Source organism: Pholcus phalangioides, unplaced genomic scaffold (genome assembly GCF_987345545.1).
Source record: "Pholcus phalangioides strain wild (caught in Gottingen) unplaced genomic scaffold, Ppha-v1.0 ptg000027l_1, whole genome shotgun sequence".
NCBI lineage: Eukaryota > Metazoa > Arthropoda > Arachnida > Araneae > Pholcidae > Pholcus > Pholcus phalangioides.
In genome coordinates, this window is record NW_028301617.1 from 799668 (window position 1) to 816174 (window position 16507).

General features: G+C 44.4%; 2 protein-coding genes across 2 annotated transcripts; one reads left to right on the plus strand and one right to left on the minus strand.

Moving 5' to 3' along the window:
* Positions 1 to 1398: 1398 nt before the first annotated feature.
* On the plus strand, positions 1399 to 2964 carry LOC149068012 (ectonucleoside triphosphate diphosphohydrolase 1-like). The gene has a single exon (XM_089251681.1). It carries the CDS (start codon positions 1399 to 1401, stop codon positions 2962 to 2964), a length of 1566 nt encoding a protein of 521 aa, XP_089107807.1.
* A 4562-nt stretch (positions 2965 to 7526) lies between these two features.
* Positions 7527 to 13829, minus strand: mTerf5 (mitochondrial transcription termination factor 5). Its single transcript, XM_089251663.1, has 3 exons — positions 13309 to 13829; positions 11622 to 11967; positions 7527 to 8580 (listed from the first exon to the last, which is right to left on the minus strand). Exons 1-3 carry the CDS (start codon positions 13722 to 13724, stop codon positions 7609 to 7611), a joined length of 1734 nt encoding a protein of 577 aa, XP_089107789.1. The 5' UTR covers positions 13725 to 13829; the 3' UTR covers positions 7527 to 7608.
* Positions 13830 to 16507: the final 2678 nt, after the last annotated feature.

The window sequence follows — 16507 nt, forward strand, 5'->3', positions numbered from 1 at the left end:
AAAAAACGTAATTGCTCAAAATTCGTTCAAAAATTACCCTGCACTAGTATTGAGGGTGAAAATACAGCGCTGCCCTGTCTCTCCTGAGGCGAACCAAAAAAAATAAAAATAAATCAAAGTTTCCAAGTGAGATATTCGAATTTAAAAATCTGAAAAATTGGGAAGAGACAACATGAATGCGGGAAAGGAGCGTTGTCCAGTAGTTTATGATTCTTTGAATCATACCCTCCGAGACAGACGGTTCATGAGATAAAGGCCGCATTAGTATTTACGGGGCACCCTGTATAAAAAACAACAAATGAGGAGTTTATTTTTCCCAAAAGGGGAAATTTTTCCACAATTAACTAAATTTGCAGTGAAAGACGTTTTTCTCCAAAATGAGCCGCTTCGCAAAAGTGGAAAATAGCCCAACGGGTAGCGGCATAAGGGAGTAGAGTATTTAAATACAGTCCGGGATCACATCGGGACTTAGGGTTTCTGGTAACAATAACCAAATGATAACTATATCCGAAAAAAAAGTGCCGTTTGCAAGTAAGGTGACCATCCATCTCGTTCCGTCGAACTGGGAGTAGGATAAACAGGTAAAACGGGAGAATTGCATTAGTTTCCAAACAGTTGGTTGCAAAATAATGGACATTTTGCAATAAAATTTACAGCGGCTATAACCTTAGGCATCATTTTTGACGACGATAAACAAATTTATGTAGAAAAATGTCCCCCCCCCCCCACTTGTTAATACAAGATTCGTCGAAAAACGGGCTACATCTTTGGAGATGATGATTAGAAGGAAGGAAATTCATCTCTGCTTCCACGGGAACTCGAGCCCCGATCTCTCGTTTGTCCAAGGGAGAAACATTGTTTCCATAGCTTAGTTGGCAGAGAACTCGTCCGGAAAACGAGAGACCGGGGTTCGAGTCCGTGTGGGGGCAGAGATGAATTTTCTTCCTAGATGGATAGAGCCGTACTTGGTCTATTTGGGGGTCCCAAATTGCGCTGCAGTAGCGCTTCATACCCCCTTCGCCATCTGCTAGCTTTTCTTCCTTGTAATCATCATCTCCAAAAATATAACCAGTCTTTCGAGGAATCATGATGGTAAACAAATTTTCCGTACTTTTTATCGAGAAAATATGGCCAGCTTATATTTTAGACGTCTGTAATTTGATGACGTTGTCCCTCATTTCTTGAAAAAGCGCATGCGTCGCAAACAATCACGTGACATTTTTTTTAACGTTTGCTTTTAGGCAAAGCTGTATTAAAGATCTCGAGCCGCTTTGGGACAGAGCATCAATTTCTTTCGGCATCTTATTGCATGTCATCGAACATGTCTCCTCCCAGTTGATCAACTGGACTTGAACCTCGTTTTGAAAAGCTGACGTGTTACATCATTTCGGTTTCGGAATGGCTAAACTGCGTCCAGCGACGGCCATGGGCACTCCAGGCCGCGGCGGAGGATCTTCATCACCCCTCCAAGGACGCCGCCATAGTAATAACAATTCCACCCGCCACATGACGCCGGCATCGCCACGCATCGCCATCGCCGCAAGCGTGTCCGCGGTCATCGCTATCGCGACGGCCATCGCGAGCGTCTCCACGTTCGCCAGCACCGGCGGCAGGGTCCCGTTCGATTACGGCGTAGTCGTGGACGCCGGCTCCACCCAAACCCAAGCCTCGCTGTTCAAGTGGACGGGCAGCAAACTGAACGGAACCGGCGACGTCGTCCAGCTGGCCCATTGCAAACACAGGCCAGGCATCACCTCCTTACCGGACCCCGTCATTGACGTCGCCGATTGTGTCCGGTACGTGACGGCGCTGGTCCCTGAGCAATCGCGACAATCCACGCCGCTTTACGTCGGAGCGACCGCTAAGATGCGCTTGAGGAACATGTCCCAATCCCAGGATGTCCGTCTTACACTCCTGCGCATGAAATGTGACTTGCAGCGGAGAACCCGCATCGATGTCCAAAGAGTGGACGTCATATCGGGATTCGAGGAAGGCATGTACGCCTGGATCGCAGTGAATTTCCTGATGAAGACGTTGCACGGACATGGTGAGACGTACGGTTCTTTGGACATGGGAGGTGCATCAACGCAAATCGCATTCGCTGTCCACCCGGCAACATCTAACGACGACACTAAAAACACTCACCTGAAGCTCTACGGACGTGAACACGTGCTATTTTCTACTTCGTTCCTATGTTTCGGCGCCGATAAAGCTCGCGACAGGCACAGGGCTTTACTGCTCGAGGATATGGATTCCCCGAAGGATATCGATGACCCTTGTTTGAACGAAGGAAACGTCGAGACCGTCAATGCGAAGGAGTTACTCGGACGACCATGCACAAGCACCAAAGCGTCCGATGACTGGCTACGTGTCGAATCGGCGCACGCGTCGAGAAACTTCACCTTCAGAGGCAGCGGCAACTACGCGGAATGCAAACGCAAGGTTCAGAATCTGATCGACGCGAGAACGTGCGGAAAGAAACGTTTCAAAATATGCGCCGAAGACGACATCAGCGTCCCGAGCACGGACATGGAATTCGTGGCGTTTTCCGGTTTCTATTACGTCACGAAGTTCCTCAACGCCACCAACGTGTCCCTGGAAGCGTTCGGGAACATCAGCGAGAAGTGGTGCGGCCTGCCCTGGCGAGATGTCCGGAACCGTACCTGCCAGGAAGAACACTGCAAACACTTGGGACAATATTGTTTCGGCGCGGTATTCATAGCGAAGTGGTTGACCGACGTGTACGGTTTCGACGAGAGATCTTGGCGCAACATATTCTTCATGGACGAAATCTCAGGAACGAATCTCGGATGGGCATTGGGCTTCATGATTAACGAGACGAATGCGATTCCGGCCGAGAAACCGTCTCGGCCAGCTCTTTCGGGTGCCGCTGTCGTGGTGATCGTACTGTGCTGTAGTTTCATCGCGATAGCGAGTGGGATGTTATTGATGCGGCATTGGTAAGAAGTCTGTGAATTTAGGGGACCGAGAACTAGGGGCATCGTGTGTTTAATGTACCTACACACGTAACTGCGAGCTGGACAAGCATGCGTGTGCAATCTATTTGTACAAGCGTCTGTATAAGAGTAAGCACAAATGAGTTGAGTGCATGAATCTCCGTGTAATTTTGTAGAAATGCAACTTGCCTTGCATACGTCGAACTGTGCCTAACGTAATAAAAAAAAAATTGAAATGTGTCTGGTATGCAAAACCCAAAGTACAACCTTCCCTTCCACAGAAAAAAAGCGATGCAACTCGCATTCAGTCACTCAATAGGTCATTCATACTCTCTCTAGGTCTCTCACTTGCTCATTGACTTGTTCATTCATTCACGCATGTGCTCACTTGACCAACCCATTTGCTCATTCCTCTTTCTTTACTCATTCATTTACTCACCGACTGAGTGCGCTCCCTAGGGCACTCATTTGCTCATTCTCTTGTTCATTCACTGCCTAGGCAACAACATTTATAGCAGAAGGCCTCCGCGCGAAGCTCGTGACGTCACTGAAGGTAATCTCACCTATAGCCATTGGATATAGCAGGCCGACGCATGCGCCATCTTTACCCTTTTTTGTAGTGCTATATCCAATGGCTATAGATGAGATGGCCTTCTTCAGTGACGTCAAGAGCTTCGCGCGGAGGCCTTCTGCTATAGTTTATATTGGCCTAGGGCACTTACTCATTCACTCTATCTTTGGTCATACATTCACTGTCTTGAGTGAACTCACCCATTTGCTCGCTCACTTGCTCATGCACTCATTCAATTGTGCCGCATTGTTTGTCGGTGAATTTGCCGTAAATTGGTTGTGTAAAAACTGATGCTTGTACCAAGGAGGCGAAAGGGAGGTTGTGCATGCTTGTCGAGCTTGCAGTTACGTGTGTTACCGCCTTTATATCCATATTAGCAAACCATACTGAAAACCTTTGCGAATGAAATACGTATATTTTGAACAAAAAAATATTTTCTTGATGATGGATTGTACTGTTCGGGTAATAACTTCGGATTCACAAATTGAACCGATCACGACAGGGCTCTGTCACTCGTGCGATGTTATTTTCGACTGGAGAACCAGCCAGAATAAGAAAATTTATTTCACGGGAGGGCCTTAACGATGAGTACAATGGGGGCCTAGTGGTGCGGTCACAAAGAAATATATAAAGACAAAGAAAAGCAAATAACTGTAAATGTGAAGGCGGGGGGGGGGGCCCTTATCGAGGGGTACAACTGAGTCTGAGTGATGAGCATGTGTGGTTAAAGGAAAAGAAACTGTATGTATGTATACAGGGTGGGCGAAAAGTACGTAGAAACTGGAAATTCATAAAAACCGGAAAAATAACCGAAATACGAAGCGGTTTGCAGGGTTAGCATCGCTAGGTCACGGGAAGACAGGAAAAAACCCCTCAAAAATAGCCGATAGGGGACGCTGACGTACACAAGTCAAAGAAAAGATACGCAAATAACGAACAGAATGCCTCCAAATCGTTTATTACAGCAGTATGTGTTCCACGTGACCACCACAGGGGGTAACACATTGCAGGCGAGTCACAAATCCAGTAACGGCAGAGTGCAGCAGGTCCGGATGTATACATGACACCTCTCGGCGGATCGCATCTTTCAGTTCCGACAGATTGGATGGACCCGATCGATGCACCCGGGATTTCAAATATCCCCATATATAACCAGAAGCCTGCCGGTGTCAAATCTGGAGGCCATGGGAACCTGCAACGCCTGCTAACGTCTGTATCAGGAATGCCTTGACCGGAGTAGCAGTGTGACTAGTTGCTCCATCTTGCATAAACGTGACGGTGGAAAGCGCATCTCTTTCACGCAAACATGGCACGCCCTTCTCGCTCAGAAGCGTTAAATAACGCTGCGCATTCACCGTAGCCGTTTTCCACCCATTTACTGGGCATTGCGTTTCAAAGAAGGGTCCTATGATGAACAAACCATTGTACCAGCGCCATCTATCGGCTGTTTTGAGTTTTCCCCCCTGTCTTAAAGAAAATTCCTGAGAATCTAGCGATGTGTTAACCCTGCAAACCGTTTTTTATTTCGATTATTTTTCCGGTTTTTATGAATTTTTAAAGTTTTTAGGGACTTTCTGCCCACCCTGTACATGCAAAAGACAAAGAAAAAAAAGCTGTACATATGTAAAGTGGGAGGGGGCTTAGGAAAGGAGTACAATAGGGGGAACCGAGATGAGCATTTGCGGTACATACGATTATGAATAAGCGTTCTGGCAAGGAAAGCAGTAATCTCTATAGGGGTTGTCGGAAGAAGGCCGTCTTCTCCGTCTAACGAAGGAGATGTTTCAGTGTAGCTCCACCTTGTTGCTAGTGCCGTGGTTCGTCCAGGAGCGACAATGACGTCTGACGAAGGCATGTCGTCTTGGGGACCCCATCAGTTTTGCTTTTTCAGGGTTGCTCCCCAACGGTTTGCCGGCACACTAAACACCTCCACTTTTGAGCGCAGGAAGAGCGACGAACAGCTGCCTGGATAAAGGGATCCTGGACAAACCAAGCCGGTCTGTGCAGACTAGTTGGTCACTACCCCCGCCATCTCCTCTATGCCAGGTTCAACAGGACTGGGATTGATGTTACGATAAAATGTTTCGCCCACTAATCATTAGGGACCATCCTCCCGGGTCGTGAAAGAGTGAGCGTTACAGCATATTTAGACATGACGTTTCCCGAACAGCCCTATTCTCTCTCTGCCAAAAAGCATAGTCAGTGTTAACTATAAATCGGTTGAAAAGTCCTCTCATTGGTTGAGTACGATCACCTGACAACCAACGTCGTTTTTTATTGCTTCAAACAGGCATGTGCAACAGTAGCGCGATGTTCCTTTGTTTGTGGAATGTGTTGACAGACAGTTATGCTGTAGAAAAGCTGTACGCACCTTATACATATAAAAAATGTGTACATCTTACAATTCCAAGCCAGGAAAGGAAAGAAACTGGAAGTGTTGTTTCCTGGTGTAAAAAGTGTGGTTTCTAAATATGTTGTGGGGAGGAAATGCAATCATGACAAAGGAGAGAATGGCTCGCATTCACACCTTGAAATTGGGAACCACACTGCATCCTCTTGATGATGAGAGTCTGTCACTATAACCACTTGACCGCAACTGGGCTGCTGTTAAGCATTCTAACTGAGCTAAGGCTGTCTTAATGAATCATTTTCCTGCATACCAGTAAGTAGAGCAATTGATTAAAGGGTACTCCCAGCTTGGTGGGGAGGGGGTCAGCAAAGACACAAATCTGAGCTAAAAGGGTGGAAAATGGTTTCTCAACCAGAAAAAACATGGTCGGGGAACCATAAATAGGCCGGCATGAGTAGATTTTTTTCTTTCAAGCTGCCCCTGGTGCCCAGAACATCACTTTGTCTGAGGGCGACAAGACTATGGAGTTGTTTAGGTAACCTTGCACTAAGCATCGCAGATATGATGACAAAAAGGGGAACTGAGAACAAAATCAAAGCTTTTATGCATTTAGGTTTGATCCATGGCATCCATCTTTATGAACTAGTGTTGGAATGCCTAAATATCAGTATAGGTGCTGTCGTAACCACCAAGAAACTGCTCCTGTTCGCTAAGAATGTGAAAAATTCACCAAATTTAGAGCGTCTGTGGTGTATCGAGTGCATCCCGGAAACACCCAATGCAGACAGATCCAGTGGAAGAAGCAGAAAAAAGAGATAAGAATCTAGCAACACAAGTAGTTGAACACTCGTCCAGACCATGTGGTTCTGAAAGCATGTTTTCTTCCGTCTGTCCACCTTTCTTAAAAATATGTAATCGTTCTTATATAACTATATTTAATTTTAAATGTTACAGTAGTTATTAAAAAGAACTTGCTCTAGTTATTCCAACGCTGACGAGACGAAACACATCTCTGACATGCGAAGATCATTGAGGAATGAATTTTGCGAGTGTGTATATAACAAAGAAACCACATCTGGAACTTGCAGTGACCATTGCAAGACATGGCTAATGTTGATTGGTTAAACTGGTTTGATTTCGATGACGTGATGTTTTAGGCAGCTTTTTTTATAACTGCCCTAATTATTACAGACGTTCTTTTATCCACTCTGATTCCCATTGACCACTATAAGAACCACATCAAATCTCTGGTCCAGCTCTGAGGATTTACGGAAAATTCACTCCCATTGAATGAGTGAGTGGCCTGGTGATTGAGTGACTGACATACTGAGAGAGTGATTGAGTGACATAATGAGCAACCCAGTGAGTGAATGATAGAATGAGCTACCAAGTAATTGAGTGAGTGACCTAGTGAGTTCTAATGACAGGCAGGTTTTGCGGTCTCCTTTAATTTTGCATCCAGCAAGTTGGACTAAATAAAGCTGTCGCTCTCTCGCCCTGATGGAGATATGCAACTCACTCGTTCACTTGCTCACTCGATCATTCACTCATGTTGAACTGTTGCCAGTGAATTTTCTGAACACGACTATGAGCTGCAGCACAGTTTGAGGCATAGAAAACCAGAGAAATGATACATTTCACATCCACACACTAGGGAAATGAAGAACTAGATTTGATAGAAAATCGTAGATATTACATGGCGATAAGATTTAAAAAATGCACAATCAATTTCACATCATGTACATATCGGATACCTCTTCTTCATTTTCGTCATCAGAGACCCATTCGTGCCTTTGATTGCTGCGAAAGTCTGTGAAGTCACCTTTCGTGGTGTAAGAGAACTCGGGACTGTCAGGTGATTCATCTGTCACCAGGTTTTCCTCTTCCGTTTCCTCAATGTCGGGAAGTTCGTCTTTTGGTATGAGGTCGACTGTACAACTGCTGTTGCGCTCGATAGCGTATATCAACAGGTGGATGAGATTGAAATGACCTTTCCATTCAGAAAATGGTTGGAACTCCTTATAATAAGGCATGTTGTTGAAATACTTCTCAATGGTTTCTAAGTCGTAGGCAACGATTCCCAATCCATTCCATAGCTGTTCTTTCGAAACCCCCCTGCTAAGCAAGAAGTCTATGACCTTCACGGCATTGAGAATTGACGTGCAACTCATGTTAGGATAATCCTTTACGTGGTTCTTGACTGACAGCTCATTGCACTGGAATATCTCAGTGAAATATCTCACCACGTCTTTGCCGTACGTGGAACCTTTGCTGAGTTTCATGCGCTTCTTGAAATTTACCGGCGATAGTAGGAACACAGATATAGAGCAAGGCACTCCGCTGCTTTTAAGAAACTTGAGCCTGTAGTTGAGCCATTTGTGGTGGATCGCCAGCCACAGGAAATCCTTATTGTTCTTAAGGAGCCTAAAGTCTTCGGATTCATGCAGCCCCCTGAGGCGCTCACGCAAAGTCGAAGGGTTCATCAACAGCACTTTCGGACAGGACAGCAGCTGCTCGGGCGAGGCGTAGAACTCGAGGAGCACTTCCTCTACTTTCTTCAAGCTTTCCGCTGTTTTGCCGATCACGGCCGGCAGTTTCTGTATGATCGCTTGGATGTCTACACCGAGGATGTCCTGGACGTTCCGGAACAGGCTGCCGAGTTTCCTGTTGTCTGACGCAAGAATGAAGAGGGAATGGCTGATCTGAAATGGACAAGATGACGTTAGTTTTTCTTGTGGTGGTTCATTGGATATATATATATACAGTAAAACCTCAATAAGTCGTCACCTCAAGTTATCGAAAAATTATGATGGCTTAAGCGGAGTGACGACTTAGGGCAGAGTTCCGTCAGATTTAATGTGCAATGTTATGAAAATCGTATAAATTGAAAGTAATATGACATTTATTAAAGTATGAATCAAAATAACAATATTAGTAAAATTTACAGATTGCGAAAGAAAAAATAATAGCAATTTTTTATCTCTTTTATCTCTTATTACTTAAATTATTGTGGTAAAATGTACTGTGCACTTAGATTTATACCAGTAATTTTTAATTTAGACTACCAGAGCAACTGTTTGAATAAGTAGCTTTTCTTCATAACAGAACTCTCTATTGCACATTAATTTTACATATACATCTGATTTAATTTTAGTGTTTTAACTCTTGGTCAGTAGTTCATGATGCAACTACAAAGTAATCTCGAACACTTTTGACTTGGTGGAGGGGGCCCTGGGCAGGGAAAAGTAAACAGAAGACCGCAACTTGGGATAGAATGCCTAATTTTCTTCAACAAAGATATTTTGTTTAAATTTCAAGCCCTAAATTAGGAGAGTCCATGCTTTCTATGATTATTTATTATCCGTGGCCGTTGTACTTTGACTTTAACTTGATTAATTTGATTCTTCGATTTACATAATTTTTTATTTTCTTGCACTATATGTAATCTTTGACATATCAATAAATTTGCCGCTGTGGTGGCCGAGTGGTCATAGTGACGGACTCGCATCGCGGGGACCCGGGTTCGAGCCCCACCGTCACCACAGTGGTGGTCGGCTGAAGTTTGTTTTCTGTGGTTCCCAACTTCGAGGCGCAAATGCGAACCGATCTCCCCGTTAAAAAGTCTCGCCACAGAGAGCAACAGGCCTGCAAACAGTACAAATATTCAGTCACTACACATCACTCACTTCACTTCTGAGATATAGATGGCAGCACTGAAAAATCTTACACAACACTAGATACACACTCAGACTGTTAGGTACACACACTTACAATTCCGGCACAACTCACTAGGTAGTAAATTGCCTATGGCGATAGACCTGAGTTGTGCACGGTTTGAAAAAATATATATATATCAATAAATTTAGATTTTGCCAGAGATCCCCTGCTCCTCCTGGGGGGGGGGGCGAAGTGCTTACGTTGCTTCTTGCGACAGAACTTGGGTGTCTTGTGGTTTGTCCAGTTTCTCCAATGCCCCAAAGCAGAATGTTTAGTACTGTTCTGCGACTAGCCCTTGGCTGACTGGAAATGTTCTCCGGTAAAAATCCCCATATATATAATAGTGTTTTTTTGCACTTTTTCTTAAAATTCTTCCGAATTGTTCTGCAGCAGCACTAATTGTTCTGTGACGTGCGTCACAGATTTTGGCACATTCTGCTTTGGGGCTCCAATGGAGTTCAGGCAGAAATGAGATCTAGCCTGAACCCCCAAAGCAGAATGTGCCAAAATCTGTGACGTACGCCGCAGAACAATTAACTCTACTGCAGAACAGTTTGGAAGAAATTTAAGAAAAAGTACAAAAAAAAACCACTATTACATGTATGGGGATTTTTACCACAGAACATGTCCAGTCAGCTGAGGGTTCATCGCAGAACAGTGCTAAACATTCTGCTTTGTGGGTCTGAACACTCCCCAATGTTCCAAAAACCTTAGTCGGCAAATGAACTTCCCCAGCATAACTTTCGTTACTTAAACTGTTCCGTTTGGGTATATAGGATTTTATGGTGACTTTTAAGCATATGGCAATGCTGTTAACAAGCTCTTTTTTTTTAATGGGAGCCATAAAAATAGTTTCTGTTCCACTTTCTCAAACTTTTTCATAGTGACGACTTAACCGAAATTAGCAACGAGTAAACGAGGGTTTAATAACATTGTGGTCTATGAGAGCTGGAAGGGTCTGAAGAAAAATGATGAATTAACCGGAGTGACGACTTAACGAGGTTTTACTGTATGTGTATATATAAGCATTAGGAATTAACACTTCCTGGGTTTTTCCCCCAGCCCCAGAAAATAGGGATTATAGTGCTTAATCCTGGGATTCGGTTATTGTAAACATATTTTGAAGTTTATTAACTAATACAATTAACAATGTATTTGTTAAATTTTTTTGAATAAATACGTTGATTTGGAGAAATAATTTGTTCTCTTCTCCCCAAGGGTTCAACTTTAAAACAGATCAGACAAATGTGTGTGGGAGGGGAAGAAGGGTCGAATGTATCTCGTGGATTGCCAATAGTGCTTTAACCCCTTAACTGTCTTGCCCCGTACAGTGTACGGGCATATATCAATATTTTCTCCTCCCCTTTTTTGGTTTTTGCCCGTATTTTTAATTCTTGCAAAAAGGCACTTTATCATCAATATTTTTCAACAAATGGCATAACTTGTCCATGTCACTGAAATACTCGTTTCATCTGGGTTTATCTCAAAAAAAATAAATATATATATATAAATGTGAATGTGCGAGGCCATTCAATGAAAAGCATCTTTCTCTATGGAAGCGGGAACTTTTGTTTCAGTAATTGAAGCACGACGAAAATATGTTCCTTGTTAGATGAACTGAATTCTGATACAGATCCAGAACTGTCTTCTAATTACATGGATTATTTTTCAGATGACTCGTCTAGTAGAGAACTTAGTTCTAGAATTTACCAGGTAGGGCCAGAAAAACCACTTGGCCCAGGGGACCCCATGACGCTCTTAAGACGGCCCTGATCCCAGGTGGTAGCCCACTGGGATCTTAACAGCTACCTGATGCAAAGCTGCTCTTTGGAGGTTTGTGACAGGTGCTGAGAAGCCCCAGGATCACGTCCAAAGCCTATTCATAATTATGTTGTGCTCTGTGTACAGCAATTGAATAAGTGCTATGCAGACATTAGTGCTCCATAACGATTAAACACCCTGTAATATAAATGCAATATGTACTTATACATTCATATGTGCATAAATTTGAATCAAAATTACTCACTTTTGACGGATCCAGTCCATAGTCTCTGATCAGTACATCGATAGTCGACTCGATTCCCCTGATGCTGACGGATTTGAGAGACGAATGTTTCTTCATGAATTTCTCGACCATTTCGTGGGAGCACTTCAGTCTCCAGGCGAGGAACTCAGCATTCAATTCAGCTTTGATGGTGGCGAGGGTGCTGTTCTTAGAATAGGCAGAAAGAATCTTTGACCTCATGGCGGACTGGAACTCAGCGGAGCCACTGACGAGATGATCCAGTTGTATCTGGGATTCGTCCTTGGGAAGCTTCAGGGCTTTGTACTGTCTCAGTTGATCGGGAGTTTGAGCCATGATGTAGTTGAAACTGAAACAATGAAAAGCAAAATATTTCAGCGAGATGACACACGTTACCAAACGAGCCAAAACACTTGTCACTTGCAGATAACTGTACAATTCATTGATCTTGTATTCGTGGTGTCTTTAGAGCCGTCCAGCTATTTAATTATAATTATTATATATATTATAGCAATAATTATTATTACAACAATTATTGGCACCTTTAATAAGTTCTGAATTTTTGTAAATTTATGATTATTGCTCATATACTTTTCCCCGCAGATGTTTTTGGTATTTGTTCCGCAATGATGCAGATCAGTGTTATTTCTTAACCCCCAGGCCCTGACATCAGTTAAATCGGGCCGTGAATGATTTACTGTCTCATTTTGCCCCATTTATTCCCTATTACAGTGGTGTGCAAACTTTTTGAAGCATGATCCCTCCCCTTATTTGACCAGAAAATTTTTCGGTGATCCCCAACATGGGCTTACCATATGTTCCGAGTTTCAGGACATCTCAATTTTTTGCCAGTAAACATGCTGTCCCGAAAGCCTCTTTTGGAATTTTTGTTTCGATTTTGATTAGACGATATTGACTTTCAAAATTTGTTTTTTGATATACTTGGTGTCCCTTATGCAAGATGGAAGTGTAGCGAGGTGTATGGTCCTTGATTTTTGTATACAGGGTCATTCAGAAAGAATCATTCCAGATCACTTTAGCAATTTGCAACACATTTGCAGTCACTTAAAAGTACCGCGGCACATTAAAAGATCACTTACAAGATCTGTATCACATTTACAGATCATTTTGGTGACCCCCCCCCCCCCCCACACACACATTTACAGATGAATCAAGTGGCTGTTGAGAACTTAAGTGGCCAGTGACATGGTTTCAAACCAATGAAGTGACCCGTACTTTTTTAAATGTTGAGAACCCTTGCCGAAGGTGTGCTCTTTGCTCAATAATATAGGCAGTGCTCACAATTTTGTTGTTTATTTGTTTTCTTTGGCAGTGAATGAGTAATTGAACTCTACTGTTTAGTGAGCGAGCGAGCAATTTAGTGACCATATTAGTGAATGGAAGAGTGACCGATTGAGCAAGCCTGTTACAGTGTGAGCCTTGGTTACCATGTGAGTGATCAAATGTTGGAGTTAGTTAGTGACAGAGTGAGCAATTGTGTGACTGTATAAGTGTACTAGTGAATGCAAGAGTGACCGATTGAGCAAGCTAGTTAACGTGTAAGTTACTGGCAGAGTGAGCAGTTCTATGAGTGACTACTCACTTGGTCGCTCACTTTCTCACTACCTCAAGGCTTGAGGAAATATTTCAAGGTCACTTATTTAAAGAAGCCATCCACAAAAAAACTCACTTGAGGATGTGCGTGGCCTGGATGTTCCTGAGCCCGAGCTCCATCAGGCAACTGAGCCTCTCGCTCAGAATCTTCGAGCTCATGGTCACGATGGCCGGGTTGTCGATGACGTCTCTCAGCCGGACGTTGGCCTCGCAGAACGCCAGCGTGTCCCGGAATTCCTCGATTCCCAGGGACGCGAGCTTCGAGAACTCGGCGCGGCGCCGCCTCCTGAAGATCGCCCTCGCCGTCAACAAGTTGCACCCGAACGCCGAGGACAGCTCCCGGGCGAAGAGGCTTAATATCTTGCTGCTACCGCCGTTTACCTCTTCCTCCGCGTCCGGGCTGAGGGTCGATGATTTACTGAGGAATTCATGGAGGAACGGCCTCGGCGTCCTTAAAAGCAATCTATTGGACGCGTGGCATGGTGAGAACATTGTTTTACGATCCGTACCTCTCGAGTTTTAGCGTCCTCCTCGGCACATGTTTGTTTACATGTTTACGATTTCCGCGAGGTCACTGTTCAGTTCAAGCTGAAAATCGAAGGAGACGCCACTGAGCTAGGTGTTAAGAAGGGAGCTGCTATCATCATGATCTATGAACTGAGCTGGATTTAATTTTTTTTTGTGAAAAAGAATGAAACGGACATTATAAAAATGATAAAATTAATATTTTTTCAAAATCGGATTACCTAAAAAACTTTTAAAGTTGATATGTCTATATTATCATATTTTTTTTTCAGTCTGTAGCAAAAGTAAGTAAACAAAAACATAATAATCTGACCATATTTTTTGAACGGAACAAGTGGGACATTGATGATTAATACCATAGGGGCCATTCAAGTATTACGTAAGCAGATTTTCAGCCATTTCTGGCCCTCTTCCTTGTCAGCAAAACACTGACCCCCTCCCCCCGTGTCATGTATCTGGCAACACCAGAAAATAAGCAGTATTATGTTGTACGAAGGTGGCAACACTTCAAAGGAATGAGAACATGCCGGGAATCAGTTGTAAATATTGTTCCGTAATAAATTAGTTAAGAATCATCGTTCAGCTCATTATTCACTACCGAAACGGCACATAAAAGACAAATAAACCCCGTCAGCAAAATTTTGTCAGCAGCTTAGAATATTTCATATCTTCAAAAAGGGGTGGTTGATCACATCTCAACAACCTTCAAACCCCCCCCCCCCCATTTGTCATTAAAAGTCAGCAAATCCGAAACCCCCTCGATGCTGACGTAATACTTGAATGACCCCATAGGCGGTGATACGGGGGGGGGCCCAGCGTCAAAAGTGGAGTCGACCGATCTAATGTACACTCATTGCCATAAAAATTTGCGCACCAAGAAATAATTGTGGGATCGAAACGAAAGTTGGCCTGAAGGTACATGCCGGGCAAATATGCAAATGATTAGAAATGCAGCGTGGTTGCGCAATGCCACTAGAGGGCGTTGAACTTCGTTCTCCTTGGAGTATAAAACAGGTAAGCAGAGCTTGCTGGAGTGTATTTAATCGTTTGCAAAGGAAATGCTGAGGTAGACATGCCGTTACGCCGCCGTCGAAGACCATATGAGCAGTTGTCAGAGTTCGATAGGGGAAGAATCATCGGGATGATGGAAGCTGTGTGGTCAGCTCGGCGAGTAGCTCGTCAACTAGGCAGTTCTGATTTTACTGTGAGGAGGTGTTGGGACCAGTGGACAGAAGAGACGTCATTTACACGGCGACCAGGTTCAGGACGCCCTCGACAAACCAGTCGTCGAGAAGACCGTCACATCATCCGAAACGCACGCGTAGAGCCAACTGCCTCATTGGCCGCTATCCAGACACAGGCAGCAGCTTTACTACGGGCCCCTGTGTCTTCCCGAACCATCGCAAGGCGCCTGGCTGAAGGACATCTGGTATCGCGGTGCCCATTACGTGTGCTGCCAATGACACCAACGCCTCCGTTTGGAGTGGTGTCGAGCACGACGGGATTGGACTGCAATGGAATGGAACCAGGTAGTCTTCAGCGACGAATCGAGATTTAACTTGAGCAGTGATGACAATCGTGTTCGTGTGTGGAGGCCCCGTGGTGAACGCTTCAATCCTGCCTTCACTTTACAGCGACACACCGCTCCCACAGCTGGTGTCATGGTATGGGGTGCCATTGCTTACGATACACGGTCACCCCTAATATTGATCGATGGCACAATGACAGCCCAGTCCATAACATCCTTCAGCCACATGTGTTGCCACTCATGGCACGGCTCCCAGGAGCCATTTTTCAACAAGACAATGCTAGGCCACACACAGCAAGGATGTCACAAGACTGCCTCCGCCACATTACCCCCCTTCCCTGGCCTGCTCTATCCCCAGATTTGTCACCAATCGAGCATATCTGGGATCATTTGGGACGGCAAGTTGGACACCCTACGAGGTTGGTCGAACTAGAGGCGTATTTACAGCAACTGTGGAACGAGATGTCTCAGGACATCATACGGAACTTGTATGCCTCAATGCCCGCTCGTATCGCATCGTGCATTCGCGCTAGAGGGGGTCCAACAGAGTACTAAAACTTCTGTTCATCTGTACTTTTTTCTGCAATAAATGATCCTTTTTCTTGGATTTTCTAATCACTTACTTATATCAACGTAGTACTTACATGTGTAAAATTTCGTTTCATTTTGACGACTTCTTCTGGGTGCGCAAATTTTATATGAATATAATATGGCAATGAGTGTATATATGAATTGACATCATCATCATCGTGCCCCCCAGACTTCCAGGTCTATCACTGCCTATGAGGGGGGGGGGGGCATGGATGGGCATTGCCACCCCCCAGCGTCGAAGGTGGAGGCGACTAATCTAATGTATACATTAGATTAGTCGCCGTACGCAGAATTTTCTCAAGGGGGGGGGGGGGTTTCACTTTTTTTTTTCTTCTCAAGGGGTGAAGTTTTACGTTTTTTCCTGCAAAATAACACTATAATCTAGGCTTGGAGCGGAAGGCCAAATCCCCCTTTGCGTACGCCAATGTGTGCATATATGAATTGAGATCATCAGGGCCGTCTTAAGATTATCATGGGCCCCAGGCCTATTGATTTTTCTGAGGCCCTACCAAACAATTTCTCGAAAATTTCAACCAGATTTCATTTTTGTGAGGCCCCCTTCGCTTGAGGCTCCCGGGCCGTGCCCGGGTGGGCCCATGCCTTAAGAGGGCACTGGACATCATCATCATCG